The sequence below is a fragment of the Phacochoerus africanus genome, chromosome 11, assembly GCF_016906955.1.
Source record: "Phacochoerus africanus isolate WHEZ1 chromosome 11, ROS_Pafr_v1, whole genome shotgun sequence".
Lineage (NCBI taxonomy): Eukaryota > Metazoa > Chordata > Mammalia > Artiodactyla > Suidae > Phacochoerus > Phacochoerus africanus.
The window spans coordinates 60,084,967-60,097,625 of record NC_062554.1 but is presented as its reverse complement, the minus strand read 5'-3'; the positions used below and the strand labels follow the sequence as shown (position 1 = coordinate 60,097,625).

The 12,659-nt window shown below is 59.8% G+C and overlaps 1 protein-coding gene across 3 annotated transcripts in view; it reads left to right on the top strand.

Annotated features, from left to right (window-relative positions):
- Window positions 1-806: 806 nt before the first annotated feature.
- The window catches only part of IGSF9B (immunoglobulin superfamily member 9B), a 43,477-nt gene continuing 31,624 nt past the window's right edge, over window positions 807-12,659 (top strand). For 2 of the 3 annotated variants that reach the window (XM_047752556.1, XM_047752557.1), the window contains exons 1-3: window positions 808-1,046; window positions 9,979-10,176; window positions 11,601-11,747. In XM_047752556.1, the coding sequence (XP_047608512.1) occupies window positions 983-1,046; window positions 9,979-10,176; window positions 11,601-11,747 (409 nt within the window). In that variant the 5' untranslated portion in view covers window positions 808-982. Of the gene's footprint in view, window positions 1,047-9,978; window positions 10,177-11,600; window positions 11,748-12,659 lie in introns of all 3 variants that reach the window. The other variant, XM_047752554.1, reaches the window with a different exon arrangement.

The following is a 12,659-nucleotide window of genomic DNA, read 5'->3' as shown; positions in this document are numbered from 1 at the left end:
GAATAAGAAGAAACACTTTCACTGCTCAAAGTTGAAATTTAATGGTGATGAGCAACTATGACCCACACCGGGGGTGGCAGTGTGCACACGTGTGTTCCCAAAGGGGCTTGTGACACTCCCGCAGCTGAACCAATGACTCACCCCAAATCTTAGCGACTTTTAGAGGTCATTTTAGTCATTCTCCTGCCTTCAGTCTGGATGGAGCTTAACGTAACCACACATTTGGGTGGGAAGGGGTGCCTTGGGGAGGCAAGAGTGACTGCGTGTAGAAGGGAGTGGGGAGTGGAGGTAACGTGTGACCCTTTGTAAAAGATCTCCAGCTAAGGACATTTCCAGCTTCCCCAGGCTGCCTTTTCTGGGTTTCCCCATCACTGAATCAGCACCGTCCTCCCGGGACGGCTTTTTGCTGGAAGGAAACCGGATGCAGGGTTCCCTACGTGGGCGGGAGCTCCAACCCCTCAGACCCGCAGGGTAGCCGAGACCCCAGGATCTCGTTAGCCAGCCCTGCAGCCACATTCCCTCCCCCAGAAACTTGCCATGCAGCGGGAGCGGGGAGCCGAGCCGAGCGGAGACGCGGCAGCGCCTTCTCTCCGGCAATGCGCATGATTCTGCGGCTCTGGGCTCGCCACACGTCAACGCACCTTGAATGGGCTCGCCCCCCTCGCCGCGACGGGCAGAGATTCTGGCCAATAGGACTCCGGGATCACCGGGCGCGTCCAATGGGTGGGCGACAGGGGCGGGTCCGGGGCGGTGCGGCGGGGCTTCTCCGCGGCGCTGCCTGCGCTCCTCCCGGGCTCCAGTGCAGGTGCCGCTGCGCCGGGCGGGAGGCTGCGCGCGGAGCTGAGCTGAGACGCGGAGGGATGGGGAGCGGGCCGCCCGGGCTGCAGGAGCCGCAGGAGCCGCGGGAGCACCGACGCTGGGCGTAGGCGGCGCGGGGCACTTTGAGATAGGATGAGGCTCCTGGCTGGCGCGCGGTAGTACTATGATTTGGTATGTGGCCACTTTGATAGCAAGTGTGATCAGCGCCCGAGGTCTTGCGGCTCAAGGTGAGTTGAAGTGCAGCGTCCCTCCCCTGCGCCTCCCGGCGCTCTTGGCCGGGTCCTCCAGCCGAGCCCGCGCCTTCCCGCCGGGCGCGCTCCGGGCACCGCGGGGAGGGCGGGGGCCGCGGCCGCAGTCGCGGCAGGCGGAAAGGGCCTGAGCTCTGGCTGCCTGCGCTTGGGAGAGGACGCCTCGGGATCCGGTCCACTTCTCCACCTCTGGCCCCAGGGCTTCACAGCGGGTGCGGCGCCCAGTGTCCTTCGCGGGCGCAGCCGCCGCCTCGAGCGCAGGGGAGGCGGCGGCTTTCCTAACTCTGCCGCCTGGGAGTTTGCAGGTTCTCGGGCGGCTGCGGCACGCTGGAGCTCCGTGCAGCGCCGCGGCTCCGCAGGCTAGCCCGTGCGGGGTCCGGCACCCGCGGCTCATGGTCCGGGCTCCCAGCTCCAGCTCTCGTCCCTCCGGATCACACATCTTGGTAGCTGGAGGTCGGATCCCTTCTCAGGGCGGGGGCGCACGGAGCCTCTAGAGAGGAGAAAGCTGGTTCTGCGCGGGGTCCCTCGGCCGGCTGTGAGGAGTGGCAGCCTTCGGCTGGCCCTGCCCGCGTCCCGCTCAGCCGCACCAGAGCATGGCCGGGCAAAAGTTCCCTGGGAGCGCGCCGCAGCCAGGCACAGCTGGCCGGGGGCGAGGGCAGCGGGGAGGGGGTTCCCTTTGCCGCCTTTCGGGAGGAAGGAGGTTTTTCTTTCCGTTTTTCCGGTCTGAGGTGGGGAAGAGGCGAGAGGGAAGCCAGCGAGTTGGGTGATGCGCGCGTGAGCGCGCGGGCTTTTGCTTTGGAGTCAGCAAAGCGACCTGCTCCTCTCTATGTGGCACCCCGGCTCCCAGCCCTTGTATGGAAACAGCAGCGGAGCCTGGAGGTTCCAGGACTGTGAGCTCACAGTGCTCAGCGCATAGACAAGACCCAGCTGCTGTAAGGTTCCCAAGGCCGGAAGGGATGGCTTCCGGGGAGATCCGCCGGGTGGACCGCAACAGGGAGAGACCCCGAGCCCCGCCGGTTGCTAGCGAAGAAGGGTCCTCTCCACACCTTGTCTGGGGGTTGTGTAGAGGGAGGGGAAGTGATTTGGGAAAGTTTTTGGAATGGAATAGATCTCCCTGCTATTGGGGGGGGGGGTGTGTTATGAGAACAGAAGCAGAGGAAGGCGACCAGTGATTTTGTTAAATGGTATGTGATCTGGATGGTTTTACAACTCCCCCTTTGTGAGGTGGGAAACTGAGGTCAGAGTGGCAGCAGGACCTCGGAGTGGGGGTGGGTGTGTGGTGGGTCCAGTTGCTTTGAGAATCCTCTCCAGCCTCAGCCTCCCCCTACCTCTATCCCCTTGTAGTCTTCCAATGCCCTCATCTTCCTCCCCTCCAGTTTTTGGTATGTTCCTGCTCTGGGACTGTGGCTGAGAGCACAGAAGGATGTGCTGGGATCTTTGAATAAAAAAGAGACACTGAAGGGAGGCCCTGGAATAGCCTCCAAAGCTGAGAGGTCAAAGGGAGGTGCGTGGACTTTTTGCAAGTGTAAGCACAGAATCCAGGAAAATAGGTTTCTATTACAGCAGCACACAAAACGGCCAGACAGAAGGAAGGACTTTCCAACATTGAAGGTTGTTGGGCTGGAAGCTTATGCTTTCTTTCTGCTATGGGGAGGTCCTTCTGTCTGGGGTGGCTTGACATGAACCTCTGCCTGCCACCCCTAAGGGTCTTGGTGGTCTTTTTAGTCTTAAGGGGCTCTGTGTGGTGGTGAAGGACCTAGGCCTAGTCATGTGACCTGGACTCAAATCCTGGCTCTGCCACTTGCTGGCCTGTGACCTTGGACACCTTGCCTAACTTCTGTAATTGTCATTTGCCTCATTGGGGGTTAACAGGATGAGCCTGTAGGGTTTTTGTGGACATTAGTGCTATAAAGCAATGGAAAGCTACCTGTTCTGTAGTAAGTGCTTTGGAGATGTTGATGATGGTGTGGTTTCACTGTTTGGGAGCCTGGGGGTGGGGAGTCCAAGCCCTTCTCAGCTTCTTTCCCTTGGGCCATCCAGGGAATCCCACCCAGGGAATCGGGAGCTAGGAATGTCTTGGGGGAGCCAAGTTTGCTTTCATGGGCTGACCTTGCCCAGGGAGACATGGAGGACTGCTCAGAAATCCTTTGAAAGATCTGCAAACCTGGAGTTTCGTTGGTAGCCAGAGCCTTGTAGGAAGGATGAGGGGGCCTCAGAGCCAAGAAGCTCATCACACAGCCTCTGGAAGCGGGAGACAGGGCTTGTGTGGCAGCCGCCTCTCAGAAGCATGGCCAGTGTTCAGATGCTGCTGTGTGAGGGCTCAGCTGTTCTCCGACTGGCAGAGGTGACTTCCGGGAGATTCCTGAGGGGCGGGACTTTGAGATGCCATCTTAGGGCTTGGCTGAGCAGGGGCTGCTCCAGCAGAGGGGTGAAAGGGCTGGGGCAGAGTGAGGGATGGGCTTTAATCACATGTGTTGGGGGGGGCGTGGAGAGGTTGGGGGGGCTGTGCAGAAGAGCTGGGAAGATGGCAATTGGAGTCCCTCCATCCCAGACATCTGTGAAACAAGGTTGTGGGGAGGACCCTGGGCCTTTACTTCCAAGGCTGCATCCTCCTGTTGACCACAAATTCTGCGCTTGGATTATTGCTGACTAGCATCCCCAAATAAAGTGGGGTTCTGACTCAGATCCTGCTGCTAGCTGGACCAGAGCCCTCTACTCTGCCTGGCCTTGACCCTTCCTCCTTCCCATTGGCGGCAAAGATGGGAGGGATGGGTTTAGACTTGGAGGCTGCTAGTGAGACCCACAGGCGGCCTCTCAGCTGAGCAGGACTTGGCTCAGGAAGTGGCCAAGTGGCATGTGCATGTCCCCAGCATGCGTGCTGGAGGCAGGGGTGTGTCTGGCTGCCTTCACTTGATCAGGACAAGCTAAGGAGGGAACTCGTGGGAAGAATCAGCTTTTAGCTGCTGGCCCCAAGCTCGACGTGTGCTGGACCTGGAGTTGCCTGGTCCCAGGGCCTGAGACAGAAAGCCGGGGTCTTGTTATCCAAAGGGCAGAGGCTACTTTCTTGGGAGTTGCTGAAAGCCAGCATCTCTCTGACTGCCCTCTGTCCTGACTCCTGGCCCTGTACCCTCTGTCACAGTCTCGCTGTGCCGAGGGAGTAAGAGCAAGACCTGGGCTCCCAAGGGAGCAAAGAAGGCCTAAGATGGACACACTCTTTTCTCCGTGAAGGGCTCCCTCTCCCCCTGCACATCCTGTGGTACCTCAGGCTGGCCAAGGGTCCCTGGGAGCAGCTCCTGCTCTCTGCGCCCTCGGTTGGGTAAAGCAGCCTGGATGGAGAGTGGATCTGAATTGTGGAAAGAGCTGTCATTGGTGCGAGCTCCTGGAGGTGCCTGCACATGCCTGAGAGAGCGTGTGTGTGTGTGTGTGTGTGTGTGTGTGTGTGTGTTTGCATGCCTGTAAGTGCAGCTATGTGTTTGTATGTGCACGTGAATACAGTGACAGGGGATCCAGAGTCTCCAGTTAGGAGGTGGGGTGTCACTTCCCTTCCAGTGTCGATGGCCATGGGTGGCACTAAGACTAGACTTGCAGCAGACGCCTGGATCTCCCCATCCCCCCACTCTACACCTGAAACAGGGCAGCCCAGATGCTCCCAAAGTTGGAGGCTCAGCCCAGGGACTTGGAAGGATGCCTGTGTCCCCAAGAGAAGGTACGTGGGGAACACACACAGGCAGAACCCAGGGACAGGAGGAGGGTCTGTCTTGCTAAGGTGGGCTCTGGCCTCAGCTGCCCTGTACCCCAGACTCCCAAGTGGAGAAGGGGCTGGGTCCCTGGGGACGTGGGAGAGGGTGCTGGGGTACAGAGGCAGCTTGGAGCCTGGCCTGCCGGGGCACTGCCCAGGGGGGCAAGCCCAGCCTGCCCGAGGCAGCTGACCTATTTTTCTTAGGAATCTTCCTGCTTTTCTGTTCTCTCTTGCGTGAATAAGCAGGAGACTGGTGAGCAGAGACAGGGCCTTTGTAAGGGTTTTGGAAAATAGTTCCTTGTGGGCCAGGCCTTTGAGTGAGGTCCCAGCCAGCCTGTTTGTCCTCCTGAGAAGAGAAGGGACTGGATGGTACCCTCAGGCTGTCTGTCTATCCTGCTTCTACCCCAGAGCTCCCTCCTGGTCACAGGCCCCGACACGGCTCATTGTGTAAGCTGAGCCTCTTGTCAGTCCTCCTTTTCTGGCTTCTTGGAGTAGGGAGCACTGATCCTTTACCATGAGTAAACATGGCTTCGGTCCCCCCCTTACTTCTGCCCACCTGACACATTATCCCAGGGTCCTCCCCTGGCTTTTGTGCACTTGGACCAGGCCTGCGTCCAGGTGGTGGGCAGGGTGGGTGTGGCTAGGCCTTTCTGCAGAGGAGGTGCTGAAGGAGCAGAGCCGGGTTGAATTACTGACTGCTTCCTGCCAGTTGCTCCTAGGGAAAGGGCTCGTGGAAATACAATCTAGCTGAGAGCAAATTAAGGTTGCTAATGGTGTAGCTGCTGCTCCGGGCTGGGCTGCAGGGTGGGAGCATTAGGGAGGTGAGGTGCCCACGGAGGAGGAGCCTGCTGTTCCTGCCCTTCCCCTGTGCCTTGTTAGAACCAGAGGTTTCCTGGCCAGGGCTGGTCTGGGCTCCCCTGACCTCTGACTTCTGTCCTGAGAGGTCTGATGGGGCAACGGGGCCCAAGGGCTATGAGGACACCAATGGTGAGACTGCAGAAGGTAGGGATTTCCCGAGGGCCAGTCTATGCTGGGTGTGGGGATCCTGGCTGGAGGCAGATTGTCCAGGTGACTTCTGGCCCACCTGCCTTCTGGAAAGGACAACTGAGATGTGACCTGACGTGGACACGGCTGTTTCTCCATCTTACACTTGGCTCTGGGTGGTATGGAACCTGTCTCTGCTTTCCTCTTGTAAGCCTCTGGGGCTGTACCTCAGGGGGTGGGGGTGGGGTTCCATGGGAGCCCCATTGCAGGCTTCCTGGAATTCCCTGGAACCCCCTGGCTTGTCAGGGAGAGCGATTGGGGGACTATTGGGGGCTGTGCCTTTTTTGGGCTCAGCAGGGATTATTTTTAGGCTGGCAGATGGAGGTGGCGGTGGCTGTCGCTGGTATTATTAGACAACAGGCCTGTGGTTTGGGAGTCTGGTGCCCAGAGGGGGAGGGGGGTGAAAGGAGGAGGAGGAGGAGGAGGAGGAAGTGGCTCCCGAGGACTGGTACTCACCTTGGTGGAGGCGGGTGCTCACCGTGGTCTCTCCTGATCACAGCCTCCCCCAGACCCAGCCAGAGCTCCTGGGTCTCTGGCGGAATGGGCTCAGTCCAGTGCCAGCCAGAGCTAGCCACCTGCCTTCTGTGACAGGCCCACCCAGTCGTCTGTCTCTGATCCAGAGCTGTAGAGGTCTGACTGTCAGAACTGTCCAGAGTTTGCAGTGGGGGAGGGGCTGGCCTCTGGCTCTGCGAGGAAAGGGGAGGCACCGCTTCTTGGGTCAGTGCAGGGCCTGTGGTGGGCAGGATGGTGCAAGTGATTACGGACAAAGGGGAGACACCACAGCTGCCACCTGCTCCCACCGGCTGCCTGGGTGGCTGGCCCAGCTCCGGGCTGGGGGCAGTTGGCCTCACTCGTGAAATGAAGATGGTACTAATTCTGGCAGGTGGGCGCTGTGGGTGTTAAATGAAACTGGTGTCACAACCAGCACAGAGCTGGTGTGGCGCGAGGACCCAGAGGAAGTGGGGTTTGCCTGGCGCTGGCGCTCTCCCTGCCTGGTTCCCAGACCTCTGCTGTCCCCTCCTCCCCCAGGCCTGCCAGGGTGGGTGAGCTCCAGCTTGGGAGCGTCTGAGTGGCCGGGCCCTGGATGCCTCATGGTCCTGTGCTCACAGGGGATCCAGTGGCAGCCCTGGGTTCCTGCTGGGGACCACCTGGCCCAGAGGGCAGGAGGTTTGTATCCTGGGGCTTTCTGAAAGGTCAGCCAGACCACAGGGTACCTTGTCCTCCTTTGCCTTCCTGCTCTGTCTCCCTATCAGAGCCCCAAGATGCAGGTTTGCTCTGCTCCTTCTCTGAATCCAGGACACCTCCCACCCCCTGTGGTGCTCACCCTGCAGATGCCAGTATCCTTAGGAACTTCTGTGGTGGGGAGGAGTCTGGGTCTCCCCTCCTGCAGCCCTCCACATCTCAGGCCCAGTTGGCTGGGGAGGAGCCTACTCCTCCCTGGGCCCTGGGACCACCTCTCTGTCTCCTCCTGGTTTGGGGTCCTTGGAAGGCTATGTGTCTATGTCCCAGGCTGTCCTCTGTCCCTTGGGCTCTCTGTCTTTTTCTTTGGGCCTGGGGACTGGGCTCCGCTTCTGTCTGTTGGCACCATGTCCATTCCTGTCTGCTTTCTTGCCCCTGGAATCTCCTTCCCTCCTTGATGTGGGTTCGTGTCCCCCTAGGCTCAAGGCCACTGCTCCCCTCCATCAAGCCCTCTTGGCTGCCAGCCTATTTACTTTTTTTTTTTTTTTTTTGCAGTGAGCTTTTCTGGAGAAAGTGTTTTATTAGACAGACTTTGGCTCAGAAAGGCTTAGGCTGAGGGGGCAGCGCTTGTGGGTGATGGAGTGAGCACTCGCTGTGTGTGTTGAGGGGGGCGAGGAGATGAGAAAAGATGATAAATATTTTAGGATTCAGAAAGCCAGGAGGGCTGGCCCGAATACAAGGGGGCTGCAGCAGGGCCGCCCACCCCTGCCTGCTTCCTGGAATCCCTTTTTGCTTCGCTCTCTGCTCATCCCACTGGGTCTTCTCCCCAGCTGCTCGTCCCTGGTGAGAGAGGGCAGAGGTCTGGGTGGGCCTTGGATGGGTGCTCAGCCCTGAGCCCAGGAAGGAGGCAGCCAGCTGTGGGAGCCATGTCAGACCCACTGCCTGGGCCTTGTCCCTCAGAGCCCCCCGCCTGCAGCTGAGCCTCCGGAGCCTCTGTGAGAGATGGATGAGCGCCCCTTCGTTCCCCCACCCCAACCCCCGCCCCTGTTCCTTGAACTGGGCCTGGTGACTGGCCCTGGGAGGACCCCCCCCACACTCCTGTCTCTCCTCTTTTCTTCTCCTCCAGAGTCTACGCACTCATCTGTGCATGCACACACGTATGCACACGCACATCCATGTGCACACACGACCTCTGGCCAGGAGCTGCCCATGCACACATGCACATGCGTGCACACACGCTCCTCTCTCTGCTCATTGTGGCGGCCTGCTCCTTGCCGGTTTCCCCTGGGTCCAGGAGGAGCAGCCTTTGGGTGCTGAGGCTCAACCCTATCTGGTGGTGCCCCCCCCCCGGGGGGAGGGGCAGTGGGGGAGGTGCCTGCTGTGCTTTTCCTGTGGGGCTGGGATTCAGACTTAGTCTGAAGCTGGGCTGGGAGGGTTGGGAATCCTGCTGGGGCCTCAGGCAGGTGAGGGCAACACTCTGCTCTGCTCCAAAAATACTCTGTGATCTTAGCTCTTTCTCTAGAAAACAGTGATGTCACCGGTAGCCAATCAGCTTCTGGAAGGGTTGCCTCCTCCCTCTTCCGCAATTTGCAGAAGGAGCTGGAGCGGGAGAGAAGGAGAGACACAGAGAGATACAGACACGGAGAGACAAGGCAGAACATGCAGGCATACAGAGCAAAACCCCTTCCCTGCACAGGCGAACCGACACCCCCCTCCCTTCCCCAGCACAGCCCCCAAAGGCACACGCGCTGATAGATGACAGGAAGACAGTCACCCACTAGAGGGGGAGCTAGAGAGAGAGATAGAGACACCGAGACTTGAAGAGAGACAAGACATGGAGGAGGAGCCAGAGATAGAAACAGAGACAGACATAGAAGGGACAGGAGAGACAGAGAGACAGAGAGTGAGAGAGGCAGAGATAGACAGAGAGATGGAGAGACAGACAGAGACAGACACAGAGAGAGAGATAGAGGGAGACAGAGACAGACAGAGCTCCAGAGCTCCAGAGGCATGAAGGAGACGGATGAGAGCAGCCCAGCGGGAGCCCACAGGGGTCAGAGGTGTGGTCAGAGTCAGACCCAGAGGCACTGGACTGACAGAGTACAGGGGCTGCTCTCCTGGGCATCCTCCTTTGTTGTTCCTGTGCTGTCTGGAAGGCCCCCCCCCCCCCAAGGACATGGGAGGGTGGGGTCTGGTGGGTTGTGTGCATGCAGCAGGGGAGCCTCCTAGCTGGATGAAGTGATCGGCTGCAGGCCCCTTAGGGGTCTAGGAGCAGCCACCAGGAGGCGGAGGTGGTGCCTGGGTGAGCCTCTTCTCTCTGGCCGGGGATGGAGGTGGTCCCTTCCAGGAGAATGGCTATGTCCCCATCCAGCTCGGTGCTTTGTCTTCTGCCAGAGGTGGGGGTGTTCCCCTTAGTTGGCTGAGGTTGGCAGTCCCAGGGTCCCCGTCCCGAGTCCCAGCATCCTGCTATCCTACGGTGATGCCTGGGACTTCTCAGGCTGATAGGCTTGGGGCTTGGAAACTGGGGGCCCCTCCCGATGCCCTCTGTGTGGCAGGCGCCGGGGAGGAGGGGCAGCGAGGCCAGCTCAGGCCTTAGGGCTTTTCCTCTGCTGGTGTCCCCAGCAGCCTCTGCTCAGCTTGCTTAGGGATTCCCGGTTCCTTCCTGCGTGGAGTACACTTGCGCTTGAAAGGCAGGCTGAGTGGGGGTGGGGCACAGGAGGGCGGCCAGCTCTGTGCTCTTACCAGGCTCTGCTGTTGTAGGAGGATGTCCCACGTTTACGCTCAGCTGCAGCTCCAGGGCCAAGGCCCCTCTAGCCCCTCAGAGGCGCGCTCCTCAGACTCGGCTGGTGTCATGGAGCAGGGGAGGGCACCATCGGGCTCCACTCCCTGGGGTTGGGAGGGGAGGGGGCGGCCTTGGGCAGGATCTCCTGTCATCTCCTTTTCCGCCAGGCGCCCACGGCCTGCGAGAGGAGCCCGAGTTTGTGACGGCGAGGGCCGGCGAGGGCGTGGTCCTGCGATGCGACGTGGTCCACCCAGTGACAGGGCAGCCCCCGCCCTACGTCGTGGAGTGGTTCAAGTTCGGGGTGCCCATCCCCATCTTCATCAAGTTTGGCTACTACCCACCCCACGTGGACCCTGAGTATGCAGGTAAGGGCTGCCCCCACACCTCCCGCCGGGCTCTGCCTGTCCTCCCATCCTCTGTACCCTGGTAGGTGTGAATTAAGTGTTGGGGGTGGACAGAGCCTCCCCAGCAGCACCACTGGGGCTGGAGGACGAGAAGGGAGGCCCAGGAGCCCATCACCCTGTCGGAGAGGAGGCTGGCGGGAGGAAGAAGCTGAGTCAGAGTCGCCACCGGCAGCCCAGCCGCCTCAGGGTTTGTTCTGTCTGGCTTTGCCCACCCCCTCTCCCTGCCTCTGAAGTCAGGGCCTCTCATCCCGCCTGTCCCCGAGTGTGAGGAAGTGTCTGGGCGCCGCTCTGCCTCCTCTGCCTCTCCGGCCTCCCTCCTACTGTCTTGCTCTGCAATTACTCCTGCCAGCGGTGGCCTCACTGAGTCACTGCCAGGGCCTGCCTGCCAGGGAGGAGGGCGTGGGGCAGTGCGCATGGGGGTGCGTGCGGGGTGTGTGCATTGTGCAGGAGTGTGTGTGCATGCGTGCGCGTGTGTCAGAGTTTAAAGGAAGAGAGGAAGCTGAACTGCTTTTATCTTGACTTCTGGCTTCTGAGGCCTGGATTGCATTTTTCTCAGCTTCTGTGTCTCTCTGTCCCTCTGCCTCCTGTGGCTGTGTCTCTCTGGCTGGGGTTGGTTGAGACTGGCTTGTAGGCAGATTGCCATTGTCCAGGAGACAAGCAGGAAAGCAGAGGAGGCGATGTTGGGGCAATGGGTGGGCCCAGTGGAGGGAAGATGCCAAGAGCAGCTCTGGGGATGGGAACCCCCTTCTGCTCTGCTTCTGCTTTCAGATGGGAAGGGGATGAAGTTATGGAGGGCAGCCCGGGGTCCTTGCTCTGCCTGCCAGCTGGCTCCTCATTCTTGGGTATAGGTCCTGTGGCCGTAGCTGGAGGCCTGGGTGCTGCTGGATGAACCTCTACTCTGGACCTGGCAGCAGGACTGGGGGGCAGGGAGATGCCAGCATCCTGATCCCCAGCTGCCTTTCCTCTACCCACTGTGCGGAGGCCACACAGACAGGGTGCTGGGCATGGCAGCCATGGGGACCAGCTGGGGCAGGGGGTTACTCAGCCTGCATGGGGTTGCCTGGGACTGCCCAGGGTTTGCCCCCTGCCCCCCTAATCCCCTCCTGTGCTCTCTCTCAGGCCCCTCCCCCCAGCTCTCTATCCCTCTTGCCTTCCCTTTGCCCTGAGAGATCTCCAAAAGGAACTGAGGCTTTTCTCTGTGTAGCTGGTGGGGCAGCAAGGCTGCGGGCTGGGAGGGGATGGCAGCTCTGGGCTGAGACTCTCTGCCTCTCCTTCACTGCTGAAGGTGGAGCTGCTGCTGCTCTGGGGCCCAGCCAGGAAGTGGCCTGGGGTTATTGTGGGCACAGCTGTCCCTCGCCCTGAGCAGCCTTGTCCCCTCTCTATAGGCCGGGCGAGCCTCCACGACAAAGCTTCCCTGCGGCTGGAGCAGGTGCGCGCTGAGGACCAGGGCTGGTACGAGTGCAAGGTGCTCCTGCTGGACCAGCAGTACGACACCTTCCACAACGGCAGCTGGGTGCACCTCACCATTCACGGTATGTGTGCCTCCTCCCAGGGCCTGCTCTGGGGGTGCCCATCAGATACGAGCTCTGCTTCTCAGGCCCCCCCACTTGTCCCTTGCAGCCTCTGGAGTCAGTGTGTGTCAAGGTCGAGCAGCCCCGGGGCACAAGGGGGTTTTCCCTGAGCCCCTTGGAGGGAAGTAGGAGCCTGGTTCTGGAAACCAGGAGGGTTGAGGCTTTGCAGGGTGGAGTTGGGAGTGGCTGGTGCATTTCCCAGCCTCAGGGAGACCTTCTCTCAGGGGTCCCTGGGTGTCCCACTGCTACGTGTTCCTTTTACATTAATACTTGGGTCCCTTGTTAAGTGTGTTTACTTGAGTAACCTGTCAGGTGCCAGGCTGTGCACTGGGTGATGGGAAACCACAGGGAGCAAACCCAGAAGCCAGAGAGGGTTCCTGCTGCTGTTGCGTTTGCTGTTGATAAAACCTAAGAGTCCTGTGAAGAGTAACCCTTGAGGTGCTGAGGCAAAGTACCTTGTGCTGTGTGTCAGTGCTTTGCAAGCATCTGGGGGGCCCGTTATGGGGCCCCAGTGGATCTGCTGAGCTCCTGGCGTTGGCCTGAGCTGGGCCTTGGAGTCTCCTGGGATGAAGGGTCCCCTGTGCCTCTGGGAGCCTTCATTTGGGAGGGGACATTCTGGAGGAGCCAGGGGATGCTGGGACGCAGAGAAAATTGAAGGAGAAGTGCTGGGAGGGGAGCAGGGTTTTTTGCTTTGCTTTGTTTTTCTGACCAGACTCTATATTCATTTTATGACACAATGTGTTCAGCCCCCACAGGCTGCTGTGCTGTTTGTGCTGTGCTGTGTATGTTTTGTTTGTTTGTTAGTCATATTTGTTTATGTGCATGTTTATGCTGCGCTGGTTATGGAGGCTTCAACAACATGGGTGCTTTGGA